The following is a 17210-nucleotide window of genomic DNA, read 5'->3' on the forward strand; positions in this document are numbered from 1 at the left end:
CAGCTACATCAAGCCATTTTGGGACTGCCAACCTTCCCAAAACAAAATGCAGAACTTGAAAGTAGCTGTTTGCCTAAAACATGATAGATAATTCAAGGTAAATCATATATATTAGTTTCTTTGAATAGTCCACAGTAGGTGATATTTTATATAATGGTACAGTGAGAAATCTAACAATACAACCAAAAATGAATGCAGATTTTTTAAACTTTGAGCTGATAATGCTCATCTTCTTCTATTGTGCTGAAAGAAATGTTACCACAAATGCTGCTCAACTTCCATTTTGACTAACCACAGAGGAGAACGAGTCCTTTAATTCTTGAAGATACTTTTACCCTCTCTCAGCCTTTCCTTTAGTGAAATTTCATGATATTATACATTTCTTTCTGTGGATATGGTGAGGCAAAATTGTGTGGCTTATGATAAGAAAGCTTCTTTCCACATGTACAACCAGGAAGAAATCATTTTTCAAAAAGCCTGGTCTTTTAGTTTGCCATTGCCATTTTTGTGCCTTGATCTGTAAGAGATAATTTACTAGTTGTTTTTGGAGAAGTGTTCAATCTGGTTAATAGGTAAAATAACATTTTAGTGTATTTTTACAAGAAGACTTTTTCTCTTGTGGGCTAAGTATTTATTAATCCATACCAATGCTATCTGGATCTGACTATATCTCCATTTTGAATTATGTTTTAAAGTTGTCAACATTAACTCTGAACAAATCATTCTATAGCTTGGAGTTTTAAAGGAAAATTGAAAACAAGATGACAGTTGAATATTTTTAAAGAAAAGTCAATAGAAATCAAGAAATTCTAATACATTTTTCTTTTTTTAATAAATACATAAAGCTCTTTACCATTTCCCTATATTATTTTGATTAACATGATAATAGGATCTTTCAAAGTATCGTTATACCAATTTTCACAGCCTGATGTAAAAGACTCATTTCACAGTAATAGCCATGACTAGCATTAATAAATGAATGTTGATGCCATAAATAACAGTATAAGGCATATTTACACCATCTTAACATACATAAACACCATACACATACACAAAAAAGTCACAGATCCAGAACAAAGAAAATTCAGTCTCCTAGACAGCTTACATTTATAGGCTTTGCCTAAAGTATTTTTTTTTTTTTGGCTGTTTTTTTTTTTATTTTTTCTTTCCAAGCAACAAACATAGCTTCCCTATTTCTTGTGATTTATGTGTAACATTGTACTCATGCAAAAATAATACTTGTTTTATTGCATTAACATTTAGACAGCTTTAGATTTGGGTCCTATAACCATCGTCTAAAATTTTACTTGATGTTGCTTCATCCATATATCATTTTAGTTGGTATGATATGATGGTTTTTTTTTGATAACTTACAAAGTGACAAACATGTCCAGTTGACCAGAGTTCAAAAAATCAAGATTCTAAGCTTCATCATGCACATTGTACTTTCATTCTTGTAAAATGGTTTGAATCAGATATTCCATTTTGATTTAACATTTATTTTTTTTTCTTTTTAATTATATTTCTAAAAACAACAACAACAAAAGAATAAAAGAAAATACTGTTCCACATCCACTGTTCACAACAAGGAAGAGCAGCAAGAATCACACTGACCATTGTTAGGACACCAGTCAGGTGGTGACACTGTAGTAAACATTGAATGTCATCAAAATACTGTGGGAATGTGATAATTACTATAACCCATACTTCTGCAAGAGTTCAGATTGCCATTGGCGTTTGCGCTCTGGAAAATAATCTGGAATGTGGATTTTTTTAAAATCCTGAATACACTTTTTCATTTCTTCTTCCACACTTAGCTTCTCACAGACTTTCTTTTTGGACAGATTTGTTTCCCGGGACTTGCTGATGAGTGTCTGAAAGAGTTCACTGTTTCTGCGTTTGTCTGGTGGGGGCATCCATTGCACAGGTGCTTTTTTAGAGGGTCGATCCAATGTTAAGGTATTCGGTTGGTGAGCTGTTGCCTGCTGGGCACTGGACGGATTGTCCTGGGGAGTGCTTGCCTCTGAATGGCTGTCACAACTGGAAGTGGAGAGCTCATTACAGGAAGTCCCACTTTCACTTCCTTTATCAGTGACTTTGTCCTGTTTCCTATCTTCATGTTCTTGTTTAGGTGATACTATTTTCTGAGGTGGTCCTAAAAAGGAGGAAAAAAAAAACAAAAAGAAAAAGAGTAGAACAGTTGAATAAGAAGTGTGAAGGTAAAATTAAATGAACTCTATATTTTCTATTTTAAACCAAGAACATTTATTTTAATAAAAATGGTGCTTGTTGCACTAGTCTAGGTTTGTGGAATAAGACCTAGGGTCTTTAGTGTACATGGGAAGATGCAGCATGCTGATTAATTATTCAAAACAATAAAGTTTGAGAAATTTGTTTAATGAGAGTTTCTGTCTTAGAGACCATCAACAGCTTCATAGTGAAAAGAAGATTTTTGTTATTTTAATTACCAGCTCCTGGAATATATAAAAAAGAATAATGTTTTGTTAGCCTTCCATCTGTTTTGTTAGACACTTAGTTCACTTTTGTTCTACCCACTGCACTAGGTGTCCTTTGTATATATATTCTGCCACTGTAAAAGCAAGAAAGTACCACTGCTATATTTTACAAAGCTGCAGTATTCTCCAGGCCCAGAGTCACAATCACATCATTTATGCTTCCAAAGGGGAGGCTGCTTTAAATCTTATTCTTAGTCTCTTCATCTTGTTTCATGTCTATTTCCTTGAGGAAAATTGTGGAAGTGCTATAAGATATATCGGGGTCTAATATTATGGTGTGAAAATATAGTTGAAATATGGTATTCTCTTAAAATATAAGACCTACCATTTGAGGTAAATTACTTAGGAAGACAATTTTCGGAAAGTGATAGTTTGCAAAGGTAATTATTTCAGATACACAGTGTGTTTCCAAGAAAAGGCATATTTTATTCTCTCTGACTCCACTGTGGGATTAGGATCTCCATTTAACATTTGTTAAACACTACCACACACCCAGAGCTGTTCTAAAACCTTCATTAAGTGGAGCCCAACAATTCAGAGATCTAAATTACTCAACTCTTATTTTATTTTCTTAGAGTCAAATTTTTGAACAAGTTGTATAAATCAGAATCAGGAAGAAGGCATCAGTCTTTTTAAACAATTGCCCAGGAGTTCTATTGTGCAGCCAGCCTTGAGAACAACTGGTCTAATTTAGAGGGTCTAACCTTGGATGCACACTGGAATCACCTACAAAGCTTCAGATTATTATAACTTGGAACCGACCCCAGACCTCCTGATTTAATAGGGTGCTACCTGGCCATCAGGCCATTTAAGATTTCAATGTGCATCCAAGGTTATGAACCACTGATCAGTCTAATATATGTGAAATGGGTTAATAGCCAACATGGGTAGTTGATATTACTCAAAAGGATTAAGAGACCCAAAAACTCTTCTTAAAAGCAGCTCCTATGTGCAACATTCTGCTGGTTTCTATCACCATTTTTTTTCTATTTAAAAATTAGAAGAAACACAAGTCAATGCCAAATATTGAGTTAAAGATTTTTAAAAGTTTTACAACTTTTTGGAATTATGGAAATATTCTATCTCTTCATTATGGTGTGGATTATATGATTGTATACACTGTGAAAATTGATAGAATTGTATACTTAAAATGGTTGAGCTTTTATGTATGTAAATTATAGCTTCACTAACCTGACTCCCTCTCCTGAAAAACAAAAACAACAAAGAAACATACAGTATATATGTCTATATGTCTCTATCTCTATCTGTCTATCTATCGATCTATCTATCTATCTATCTATCTATCTATCTATCTATCTATCTACCTACCTACCTACCTATCTATCATCTATCTATCAATCATCTATCTATCTATCTCAGGGAAAGTCTTTAGCAATATTTTGAACTTCCTTTGTCTGCAATATCATAAAACCAGGACAGATGTGAATGCTTATAATTGCCTAGTAAGGAATTACACTATTACATTTCAGAAGTATTTGCAACCAAAGATTTAAAAATTTGTTGGGTTTTATTTGTTTTAACCCTCTCTCTGTCAGGGAGAGTCAGCTGAGACTTTGGTGTGAGGTGGAGAAAATGCACTGCTAACACTCTGTGTTGGACTTACCCAGATCCATTCGCTATTCTCCTCTGTCCATAGTGGCTGATGCGTATAGACTATGTTCTTAAGCTCCCTAGCCTTGTGGCTTTCAGTTGGATTCAGTCAACAACAAAGACTAGCAAGATAACACCCTAACCCCACCCCACCCCCAGGAATGTGGTGATCTGGTTATATCCCTGGACTAGAGGCTACAGCCCTATCAGGAAGCTCTCTCTGTCTCCCTCTCCCTTTTATTCTCCTTCCCTTTTCTACCACCCCTCTTGAGGCTCATAGTTTTAGGCCTACAGTTGTTGATGTGGTTTGGCTGTATCCCCACCCAAATATCACCTTGAATTGTAACTCCCACAATTCCCACTTGTCATAGGAGGGACCTAGTGGGAGGTAACTGAATCATGGGGTCAGGTCTTTCTTGTGCTGTTCTCACAATAGTAAATAAATCTCATGACACCTGATGGTTTTAAAAAGGAGTTCCCCTGCACAAGCGCTCTCTTTTGCCTGCTGCCATCCATGTAAGACATGACTTGCCCCTCCTTGCCTTCCGCCATAATTGTGAGGTCTTCTCAGCCATATGGAACTTTAAGTCAATTAAATCTGTTTTTCTTCCCAGTCTCAGGTATGTCTTTATCAGCAGCATGAAAATGGACTAATACAGGTGTTAACCATTTAGGTACCATAACTAATCTTAGGGTACTTCCTATACTGTAAACTGTCCTATATTAAATGTTCTTAAATGTTCCAGCTGAGTGCGCCTTCTCTCTCTTCCTGGGTTTCTGATAGATCCACTCTATCAGACCCACTCTGGCCACCAGCCATCTTCTCCATTGACTAGAGGGATGTTACTTGAAGGATCAGTTTTTAGTGGCACCAGATGTATGTGGTAATAAAATTTGAAAATAAATAGGTTTGGAGTCTTACTGACTTGGATTCAAATTCTGGCTCTGCAGAAAATACTAGCCTTGTGGCCTTGTGGCTTTGAACAAGATACTTAGTTCCTCTAAGCATTAATTTGCTCATCTATAATATGAGTAAAACTACTTTGCCCATAGGAGCATTTTAAGATTAAATAAGATATCATGTAAAAGGATCTAGTATAAGGATTCTCAACAATGACAGCATATCAAAGTATATCAGTGGAATTTTTTGAATGTACATATGTCATATACATCCCTAGAGGTTTCTAGTTCAGTGTGAAGGACTGGTAATGTATATGTTTATATGAAGCTGGGAGTGGTGGAGGAGATGCAGCATCTCTTTAGTTACCTTTATGGCTGAATGTGAACCCAAGCAAATATGAAATTCAACACCCTAATACAACATAGTCTATAAATAATTGTAGGTTTTTTTACCCTTTCTGTCAATATTTTGCTATACTTTAAACAAAAGCCCCTATCAAAGGAATCTATGATTTTCATTCCCAATAATGACTAAAGGATTAAACTGCAAATATCTAAGCAAACCAACTTACATTAAGGATAAATAAGTGATGAAAAAATAATTTCCTGTTTATCGGCAGGGTAACAGAGCATTAGATAGAGTTACCCAGGCAGAAAAGCAATCACATCAAAGTGAAAGACAGTTCAGAAAGAAAGTACTAGATACTACCAAAGTAAATGCCTTATTCTATTTGTTTCTATTCACTGAGAGGAAGAAAAAAATGCTTAATGACAATAGAATGCAACATTTGTGTGATGAAAACTAATTGGTCTTGCAAGATAGAAGATTAAGGAAGCCCTCTTTGAAGAAGGGATCAATGAGTTCAGCTGAGAGCTCTGTATTCACTATACGCCAGACACAGGGCTAGGTTCTGGAGGAGACGCAAATATGGATAAGATGAGCTCTCTGCCTAATGAAGTTCACAGGCTTTCTTCAGCTCCAAGTGGGTGAGGACAAAAAGATGCAGAGACAAGATTTTACATGTGTGGCCAAGGATCCCTATAATTTTCTGGGAAGATGAACTAAGATGCACTCCATACCAAATGGGTCTAACTGAATTTCCTACACTAGCTTTTTTTTTCAATTTTTACTTTTCAATTGTTTTTCAATTTTCTTTGCCACCTTTGAAAACGTCATCTATATCCCTCTCTTTTCTTCCCTCTTGTCTTTCCAATGACAAATAACATGGGTCAGGGCATGGTCGGAAATAAAGTCTATCAGAGAATAGTATTTTATAATTATTCAGTGTTTGAAATGCTTGGGATATTTTAGAATATCTCTTTCTGTAGACTTCAAGAACTATGAAGAAAAGGGGAACCTGAATTTACTGTGATTTTAAGAGCTTTAAAAATAAAAAGAACTTAAAATAGTTATACACATTAATTAGAATTAACAAATATATATTAACATATTATATATATACACACATAGTATATATATATATATTTTTTTCATGTTCTTTCATGTTTTGCTAATCCTATTTAATATGCTATCTTTAGGCAAGGTGGACTCTCAATCAGACCAAATAGATTCAGAGGTTTATATAATGACTTAAAAGAGAATGCTTAGCTTTATTTTGTGTACAGCTTTGAAATAATAGAATAATATGACGGTTCTTTGCATAAATCATTAGGGATCACTAATAGTCTTTTTTGGCTTTATGCTATCAGTTTTAATTGCTATCCATTTAAGCATACTTTAAATTATTATTGATAACTTAGTAGATTTAAATTGGGACTAAGATACAATAACTTAAACTGATTTAGCTGCTTTTTATGACATGAAATTGAGAAAAATTAATTAATTTAGGTAAATAATGATTACTCTAGTTGCCTAGTTTTCTTGTGGATGCCTGTTAATTGCAGGCTTCCAGGGATAATTTAAAACTTTAATTTTATATTATTTTATTCATTGGCCCAAAGCTGCTTGACATGCTTTCAGCACCACATGAATGATAATTTAAATATCACAAACTAGTGAATATATGGGAAGAACATGATTATTAGAAATGTCTCTGTGTCTCTTCAACTAGTAATAGAATCAAATATATACCTGAAAGATCTTCCCAAAAGCATTTTGCCCTGTGAGTTAGGGCACCCAATAGACTTGGTTTAAAAATGAAAATATAATTGTGTTTTGGTGGTATCATCATCTAAGATTTCTTCCATCATATAAAGAACTCATCACCATTTATTGAAGTGTAAGCAACAGATTAGTGAATAAGCAAATCTCATATTAACCTAAGATTTATCTGTAAAAAAAGAGTTAATTATTTTAAAGAGTTAGATAAATAGGTACACCTAGAAACTTTCAAATATTGGAACAATTAATCAACTTTTCATTTGGTTATTTGCTATTAAACAAACTAGGATATCCATCCAGGAATGCTCCATCCATTGAGCATTTGAAAATGGTAAGTAATCTTAACTAGGAGATCTGCAAACCAGCTACCTATGTCATGCCTCTTCAACATTATTTTTGAAGAACAGTCAGTATACATACATACATACATACATACACACACACACACACACACACACACACACAGAGTTAGATGCATTTATTATGCTGCCATTTTTTCATCACTAGGGGAATAACTTTGGAAGATCTGCGTTTAGCCTGGTTCGGCCACTCCAACCAAGCAAGTACTTTGTGTTGGTCATGTAACCTCTCTAATAATTGGTTCTTTTTGGTTAATATTTTGGGGTTGTCCCCTAACTTCTTTTATGTTATAAAAGTCTGTATATCTAAATGATATAATGAATAGGAGGAGATTTTCCAAGCTGTAAAATTCTATCAAATATTAAGCATTAAAAGGTTACCATGAATAGAAATTACCACAGAACAAGGAAACAAATTCAATTACTACTACAGTATTTAAAAGAATTTTAGGGGTCAAGAATAACTTTCTGCAAGTTCACTGAGAGTAAGTGTAGTACTAGAATACATTATTAATTTATGTCTGTTTAATTACATCTCTTCTTACTAGTGAATTGCCAGCAAAGAGAATGATACTTAAGGGCGCATTGTGTAGACTGTCTGGGTTCACATCTCAGTTTAAAAACTTACTAGATTTGTTATTCTGGGCAAGTTGTTTACTTTCCTTGGGCCTCAGTCTCCTCATGTTTAAACTTCAAATAGTTTTAACTAGGATTAAATGACCTAAAATATATTAAGTACTTTAAATCAGTCTGGCATGTATACATGCCGAAAAATGCTAATTATTATAATTCATTGTAAATATCCATGTGCCAATTGGCCATGGCATGGTCAATTTGTTCATTTGAATATTGAGAGTACTGATTGGATAATTGTAATGTTTCCACACTGATTCTGGGTCTGCACATAACCCCTAGGCACATATGAATTGCAGACAGTTCTCTTAGTTTCTTTCTTTCTTAAATTTTTATCTATTAAAAATGAAATTAAAACAGAAATATCTAGTCACATGGCTATGGTAAGAAGCAAATGAGATAATACATGTGAATGCAATTTGTAAGCTGTAAAGTTCTATACAAAGTAAACTTAGTTTATAGTCAATAATCTTGCGGCACTATTCACAATAGCAAAGACTTGGAACCAACCCAAATGTCCATCAATAACACACTGGATTAAGAAAATGTGGCACATGTACACCATGGAGTACTACGCAGCCATAAAAAAGGATGAGTTCATGTCCATTGTAGGGACATGGATGCCTCTGGAAACCATCATTCTCAGCAAACTATTGCAAGAACAGAAACCCAAACACTTCATATTCTCACTCATAAGTGGGAATTGAACAATGAGAACACTTGGACACAGGAAGGGGAACATCACACACCAGGGCCTGTTTTGGGGTGGGGGGAGGGAGGAGGGATAGCATTAGGAAATATACCTAATGTAAATGACGAGTTGATGGGTGCAGCACACCAACATGGCACATGTATACATATGTAACAAACCTGCACATTGTGCACATGTACCCTAGAACTTAAAGTATAATAAAAAAAAGAATCATCTATCATTTACACACTATCATTTACAAATGTATGAAATATTACATTTTTATGTTCAAAAGGGAATTTATTTAAGAAAATAAAACACAAAGACCCTGGTATAAGCTATCAAAAATGTGTGAATTAAGAGCAGTAGTAAAAAAAATTTTATTAAGTAAAATGTCACAAATAGAAAATATCACAATGGGCCCAAACTTGTAAAACTCAGCAAGACAAGGCTTTTGATCAGTTCCCTTGGGTTTTATTATATTAAAATAGAAAAAAGGAAAAGACAGCTTTTCCCAGTTATTTGAATAGATAATGAGGTACAGAAACGAAATGTCAATATTTTTGTCTTTAAAAAGGCTGCATGATTTCTGGGTAGTTCTGGGTGTGGGGATGTTTATAAGAGTATTTCTATATTTTTGTCCTTGAATACACAAGCATTTCCAAATAAAGTCTATGTACACAGCTGCACATTTGAAAAAAAAAAACCTTTTCATTTTAATCTTTTTACCTGCCCAATGATGATAAAAAATGATAGGTATGTAAAATGTGTCTGCAACACTCACAATTCCTAGAAGGGAAATTATCCTTTAATAGTGCTAAACTCAATGATGTGTGAATGGTTATGTGGTACTTAAACAGAATGAACCAATCTACCTTAAATATTAGCACCACATGCTTCTAAGTATTAAGCAGTTGATTCAAAAGGGAAAAACTCCATTTTGATTTCACATTTACTGAGCACCTATTATGTATAAGGCATAGTGTTAGTTACAAGGCTGGGGACACACACATATGTGCACACACACCTGTACAACCACAGTCCCTGATATTAAGTAGTTCAGGCTTGGGGTGACAAGTGCAGATGTAGCTAAAGTGTGAATGGGCATGGACAGGGGATCAAGGAGTAAAATAAAAAGAGGCTGATTTGTGATTGGAGTGAGCTAAGGAATGGGGTCATTTTTAATTAATCAGTAAAATTGGCATGCTTAATTGAAACTTACAGGTCATATAGGAGACGTGTACCTCTTAGAACAGAAGACAAAATTAATTTATATGTGAGAAAAATTGAACTCATTTATTTATGTTTTCTATAATTTCCATTAGCATTACTTAACCGCTTTTATGAGTGAAAGAGTATAACAAAATAAAAGAAAAGAAGAGTGACTTGAAAAAAGAAACATGGTCATATTCCTTTTTTCATCCTGACATGGTCATCCCAAACCCACTCTTCTGATACTCTCTGAACGTAATTTTGATCATATTTACCTACTCATAGTGTGTGGCTCTCAGTCTTTAATTGTAAACTCAAAGGCAGAGACTGTGTTTTTCTATTCTCTCATGGTGCCTTCATCAGAATAGCTGCTTAACAAAATTAGTAAAATTATCTTCATGCCTCTGAATTTCGATAGTATTTAATACTAACTACATTATTCACTTGGAAGTTAGCATTTACTACCTTTTAGGTTAGTAAATGTTCATTTTGATGTCCACAGACTAGTAAGAATGCTCCCACCCCCCACAAATAAAAATTGGTCCTGAGGTCACACTTCTGCTGTCCCATATCCCTCAGAGTTTATAATTTCCATGAGGGCTTACATGGCATGTATTACTCAGACAGTTCAGGAGCCTGATTTGTATTATCACTGATTAAGCAATACTATAATAGTAATGTGCATAAGCAAATGTAATGCAGCATAAGAAAAGAAATATCAGAGAAAATTTAATGCAGCACGAGAAAAGAAATATCAGAAAATATATTTGTTTAGTGAGACATACATTAGAAGAGGTGTCCAGAAATAATCTTATTGCCTTTCTCTCATTGTACAAATCAGTATCTTCCTATGACTCAATTATTTCTGTAGATCATGCCCAAGGTCACCTTTGGCTATCCAGTAGATTCATCTTTTATTTTCAATCACTTGTTACGTCTTATCAATTCTACCATTACAGCAACTCTTGAATCTATCTATTCATCTCTGTTCCAATTTCCACCACCTATGACAGGTTTCTCATTGTATTTGCTAGAGTGCAGTGGCGCGATCTCGGCTCACTGCAAGCTCCGCCCCCCGGGTTCACGCCATTCTCCCGCCTCAGCCTCCCAAGTAGCTGGGACTAAAGGCGCCCGCTACCGCGCCCGGCTAGTTTTTTTTTTGTATTTTTAGTAGAGACGGGGTTTCACCATGTTAGCCAGGGTAGTCTCGATCTCCTGACCTTGTGATCCACCCGCCTCGGCCTCCCAAAGTGCTGGGATTACAGGCTTGAGCCACCGCGCCCGGCCTCTCATTGTATTTTCTAACCAATTCTCTGACTCCACTTTAGTCCTACTTCAAACTATTCTCAACGCCACTGCTAAATATACACTCCTAAAACCTAATTGCATTAAGTATATCCTTGTGCAAAAACTTTCTAAATAGTACCTCTGCATATAAGATAAAATTTGATTATGACATCTTGGCTTTGGAGACTATCTTTAGTGTAACACAAATAACCCCAGATCATATTTTAGTGCTTCCCATTTGGTGACTCCAATATACTTGTTTCTGGTGAATGCCTTGCTCTACCAATGCTTGCTTTTCTCTGGACTGTATCCTTTCCTTGCCCATGCCCCTTTTAGCTATCCTTAAAAGCCTGATCCACATGCTGCTTTCAGCATAAAACTTCTCATTATCATATTTGGACGTAATTCCTTGTGATTTCCTGTTTTTTTTTTTTTTTTTTTTTAAATAACCCATAGTTTGTTTGAATCCATCTCAAGGTACTGAGCCTATTTTGTCTTAAATAACAGTTATTTCTGTACTCAGTTTAAGTTTCATCCCTGTGTTCTGCCCCACCACACACACACAAATATACACACAAAACACATACACACCAATATAGTTAATACTGGAGTGGGGTAGTTAAGTGCTGGGAGGAGAAGGACGGGGTCCCTGGTGAGGTCTCCACGGTCGGGCCTGTGCCCACAGACCTAGGTAAAGACAGACACCCCTGTTTTCGTGCCCAAGTGTGCATTTTCCAAGGCTACTCTGGCCTGTCATGCCCCCCATCCTGGGCCTATAAACACCCCAAGACCCTAGCCGGCACAGACACGAGAGGCTGGACATCAAGAACACACGGGCAGAACAGCACACAGGTGGCTGAATGTCCAGAGGAGCAGAGGAGCGGAAGAGCACACACCGACAGGCACTGGCAGAGGCCAGCAGGCCATCAACTGGGGGAACGATGTGGAGGCTGAAGGGAATTTGGCAGAAGCAGTCAGAGGAGAATTGGGCTGCCTTACTCCAGGCAAAAAACACCTTCCCACTCCATACCCCTGCTGGCTCCCCATCCATCTGCAGAGAGCTACTTCCAACACCCAGTGAAAACTTGCGCTCATTCTCCAAGCCCGTATGTAATCCAATTTTTCTGGTACACTAAGGCAAGAACCCTGGGATACAGAAAGCCCTTTGTCCTTGTGATAAGGAAGAGGCTCTAATTGAGCTGATTAACACAAGCCTCCTACAGATGGCAAAACTAAAAGAACACACTGTAACGTGCCCTCTGGGGCCTAAGGAGCTGTAAACATTCACCCCTAGACGCTGCCGTGGGGTCGGAGCCCACATTCCCCACGGCCTGCCCGTCTGCATGCTACCCCTAGGGGTTCTGAGCAGTGGGGCACCGAGGAAGTGAGTCACGCCCGCATCACATGCCCTGCCAGGGGGACAAGGAAGTTTTTCCCGTTTCACAGTCACTTATGGGATAGAGAGTTTTTCCTTTTCGTCTTGGTATTTCCTGAAGCATCACCACATGGCTAGGCTCATAAGAATTCAGTAACCGTTTATCTAATTGAATTAAATGAAATTAATATTATCTACAAAATATTGTCTAAGCACACAGGGGATTACTTTATTCTTAAAGAAGTTTATTTTTGTTATGTTTTGGTTTAACCGAACTATATAAACCCAAGTGTAACTCAGCTTAAGGAGTGTAACTCACCTTAAGGAGTGTAACAAAAACGAAGAAATGGGGGAGTCGAAGATAAACCATTTAGCAGTGAGTAATACGAAGAGCCTCACAGTCTCTCTAGTTAATGAAAATATCATTCCTTTGGAAAAGTTCCTACCTTATTCCTTTTAGTTTATTAAAGAGAAATAAGTGACTTGAGAACCACACATAATGTGGAAAAATAATTTTCTTTTTTCTGAAGAAGAACGCTACCTCACTTACATGATTGTACCTGATGCTCGTAGTAGAAAACGTATTAGGTGTTCATTTGTCCTCTCAGAAGCCTTTATCACATGCAAAATTGTTACAGACACCTTGCAAGAGCTCTTCATTTAAAACTCATCTCTTCATTTCCCCCATGGAAGCTAGGATTCTATCCACATTCACCCTTCTTGTGCTTAAATCAAAAACATAAACTCCACACAAAGATGCCTAGGCTCCTTTTAGAATCTGGAATGAAGACTACCGAACTACTTCCTGCTTGTTCCAAGGTTCCCACGTCTGAATCTACCATTCCTTATCATTGTCATTGGCATAGTTGTTTTTCACATGCCCAGGTAACAACCTTCTAATGACCTTCTTTTTCACAAGCACATGTTTTATGAGAAGGATGATTTATTTGGTTTTCTAATTTGTGAACACAAGCCTATGCCTGCTTGTTTCACATCTATAAAATGTGGATCATAACACCTACAAGGTGCTTAGCAATGATTAATGAGATGTTGTCTTTACAACGTATCTGGTGGCTCCGGGAGGAAAAACGAAGGCACTTTGTTAATATAGGTTGGGGGTACACTTATGAGGGCTGTGTATAACAAATTTATATGAACATAAAACCATGCTGGTTGTAAATTATTGTTGCCTGTTATGCAATACTAAACAGCTGCCTTAGACCTGAGGAAAAATCTCTCAGTGACAATAAGGGAAGCAGAGACTGTGGAAGAAGTAAACACACACACACACACAGATACACACACATATAGATGCACACAAATACACACAAAAAAACAGTGTAACACTCTTGTGTTGCAGGAGCAGCTACAATTGCCAGCAGAAGCCATAGTTGAGTGGATTTTTATTTGTTGGATCTCTTCAGATCTTAAGTGCCTGCCTGCCAATAAATGTTTTCAAGTATTTCCAACAATCCTCAGTCATATGCAACTTCTTGTAGCTGCCATACTATCAAATATGAGCACTGCTTCTTTTTACTTTGAAATTCATAAAAGTGTGCCTGTTTTGGCAGCAGCTCGGTGCAGAATCATTATGATGAAGGAAAGATGAAGGCGTATATGTGCATAGCAGAGTTTAATTTCATTTCGTAGTACAATAAAAAAGTGCTCAGCTTTTGAATAGAGCAGAATTGTGCTTGATGTGAAGTTCTGATATGTATTAGCTAGGTGCTAAGTGTGTCTTTAAGGTTCATTTTCCTATTCTGTCTAAAAAGGAATAGAAATATGGCACCTCCCTCCTAGGGTTACTTTAAGTCAAAATAAATGTGAGGAAGGCCTTTGTAGTAGGCTAAAATGTGATTCAAAAAAAGATAGCAGGCACGAATCCCTGGAACCTGTAAATGTCACTTTCCATGACAAAAGTCTTTGTAGATGTAATTAAGGATTTTGAGATGGTGAAATTATTCTGGATTATCCAACTGGATCCTAAATTCAATCAGTGGTACCCTTACAAGAGGGAGGCAGTGAAAGATCTGATACTTACAGAGGAGAAGGGGACAATGTGACCATAGAATCAGATGTCGTAGTGATGCAGCTACAAATTCTGGAATGTCAGCTGCCATCAGAAGCAAGCAACAAATTTTTCCCTAGAATATCTCAAGATAGTGTAGCCCTGCTGACAGCCTAGTGAAACTGACTTTAGACTCTGGAGTCTGTGAGATAATAAATTTCTGGTTGTGTAAGTCACCAAGCTTATGGTAATTTGTCATAGTAGCCAATAGAAACAAATACAAGTGATTTAGTGTAATTCCTGGCCCTTGGTAGATACTGAGTTATGTCATCTTACATAAGTGAACATAATATTGTCCTTAATAACTGAATGCTATTGGATCTAAATTGTAGAATCTTAATTGTTCTATTAAAATAAAATGTTTTGCAGGCTCTATCGAATTGCCATCCTGTTTCTTTAAGCTACTATAGTAGTGATAAGCCCAGAATATTGTACTGCAAATCATTCTACTTGGTGGGTATCCCTAATGTTAAAAAATTCCTATACTCAGCCATAATTTGTCTCCTCAAATAGTGCCATTAACTAATTTTATGTCTACCTTCTGGAGCAACACAGAATGAATCTATTCCCTGCTTTTAACTAAGGGTCCTTAATATTTTGGAAAACCATTATCATATCTAGTCAAAGTCTTCTCCAATTATATAGATCAATCATTATTTGAATAATGAAGTTAATAGGGATAGCCACTTCAGCTTATCTCTGTTCCCATAAGACTCTATTTTCTCTTTCTACAAACATTCAAACATAGCCACCCATCTACCCATTCCAACACACATGCACACAGACACAATCACAGAACTGTCTCTCTCTATAGCTGACTCTACACACATTTCCAGAACCTGATCATTTCTTTTCATTCTAGTCTCATGTTTTTACTGCCTTTGGACACCTTCTAAACTTCAAAAAAATCATGTCAAAAATAACTTAATTATTCTTTTTCTCTTAAACCAGTTTCTCCTCTTATGCTTTCTATTTTCCTATTTTTATAGAAGCACCACAGTCTTCTTAATTACCCAGGTTTCAAATCTCAGTCATTTTTGCTATTACAATTTCTACCCCTCTACTGATACCCTCCCCCAACAAACAGTTGCCTAGTCCTCTTGATACTTTGATAATAGTATCATTTTCCTCACCTTCAGTCTTCACTTTCATGGTTTTGATCCCAATTAACTCTTACTGAATCAACTGTAATAACCTTCTAGAGAGTCTTTCATCTCTAATCTTTATATCCTTTTATCCATACTAAACAAAGATGTCAGCAACATTGCACTGAAACATAGCTCTTATTACAGCACCTGTTCTCTGAAAACCTCAATGGCTTTCAGAAATATATCCAAATCTTTTAGCTCCACAGACAAGACTTTCCTTGGCCTAGTTCGAGCTTAAAGTCCACACTTCATTTTCTATTACTGTCAGCCTCATTCAAGTGAAATTGGAGGAATTAATATTAGCCTACATATCACATGCATTCCTGTCTTTAATTCTTCACCTATATGAATTATAGGTTGAGATGTATTTATAATGATATTTGTTTAGATGGAGTAAATTTCTTATTGACTGTGTGGGTATGTGTGTCTGAGAATATAGGTGGTGCTCTATCTATCTTATATGACAGAGCCTAATTACCAGGCTAAAGTATACAGTTCTAACCCAGACTAGGCCAATCATAATGCCCTACCTAATCAGCCCCCTAATCTACAGTAAGGATGAGGGTTGTGAGGTATATAATCTGGGTGACTCAATAACATGAAATCTCTGGAATACTTCAAACTGTTCATGAGGCGAAAGAATGAGAATGCCGTTACATCTTTGGCCAAAAACCTCTCAGATATGTGTGTAGGAGACTAAGTCCCTCAATCCCAACTACAATAGGGGAGAATGACAGCTGAAAGGAAATCCTAACAGTATTTGAATGTCTGGTTCAGTGATTTCTATTACCAACTCCACTGTTAGGCAAGTATTTTAGACCAAATAAAATAAAAATTTTATAAAACAAATTTATCTTATAAATGTAGGTATTTTATTAGATGCAAATACCCTTGAAATATAACAGAACTCTCTTCCTGAAACAAGTTGAGTGATGTGTTGTTTGTATTTGTTATTGGAGAACTCTAATACTTAATGCTGTTGCGGGAAGTCAGGGACCTGGAATGGAGGGACCGGCTGGAGTTGCAGCAGAGGAACGTAAATTGTGAAGATTTCATGGACATATATCAGTTCCCCAAATTAATACTTTTATAATTTCTTACACCTGTCTTTACTGCAATCTCTGAACATAAATTGTGAAGATTTCATGGACATTTATCACTTCTCTATTAATGCTTTTATAATTTCTTATACTTGTCTTACTTTAATCTCTTAATCCTGTTATCTTCATAAACTGAGAATGTATGTCACTTCAGGACCCTGTGATGATTGAGTTAACTGTACAAATTG

At 36.2% G+C, this 17210-nt stretch overlaps 1 protein-coding gene across 1 annotated transcript in view; it reads right to left on the reverse strand.

Moving 5' to 3' along the window:
- Positions 1 to 807: 807 nt before the first annotated feature.
- Positions 808 to 17210, reverse strand: part of KCTD8 (potassium channel tetramerization domain containing 8) — a 288163-nt gene continuing 271760 nt past the window's right edge. The window contains exon 2 of the mRNA XM_025386059.1: positions 808 to 2155. Within this exon, the coding sequence (XP_025241844.1) occupies positions 1695 to 2155 (461 nt within the window). The 3' untranslated portion in view covers positions 808 to 1694. The remainder of the gene's footprint in view (positions 2156 to 17210) is intronic.

The sequence above is a fragment of the Theropithecus gelada genome, chromosome 5 (assembly GCF_003255815.1).
Source record: "Theropithecus gelada isolate Dixy chromosome 5, Tgel_1.0, whole genome shotgun sequence".
NCBI classification, from domain to species: domain Eukaryota; kingdom Metazoa; phylum Chordata; class Mammalia; order Primates; family Cercopithecidae; genus Theropithecus; species Theropithecus gelada.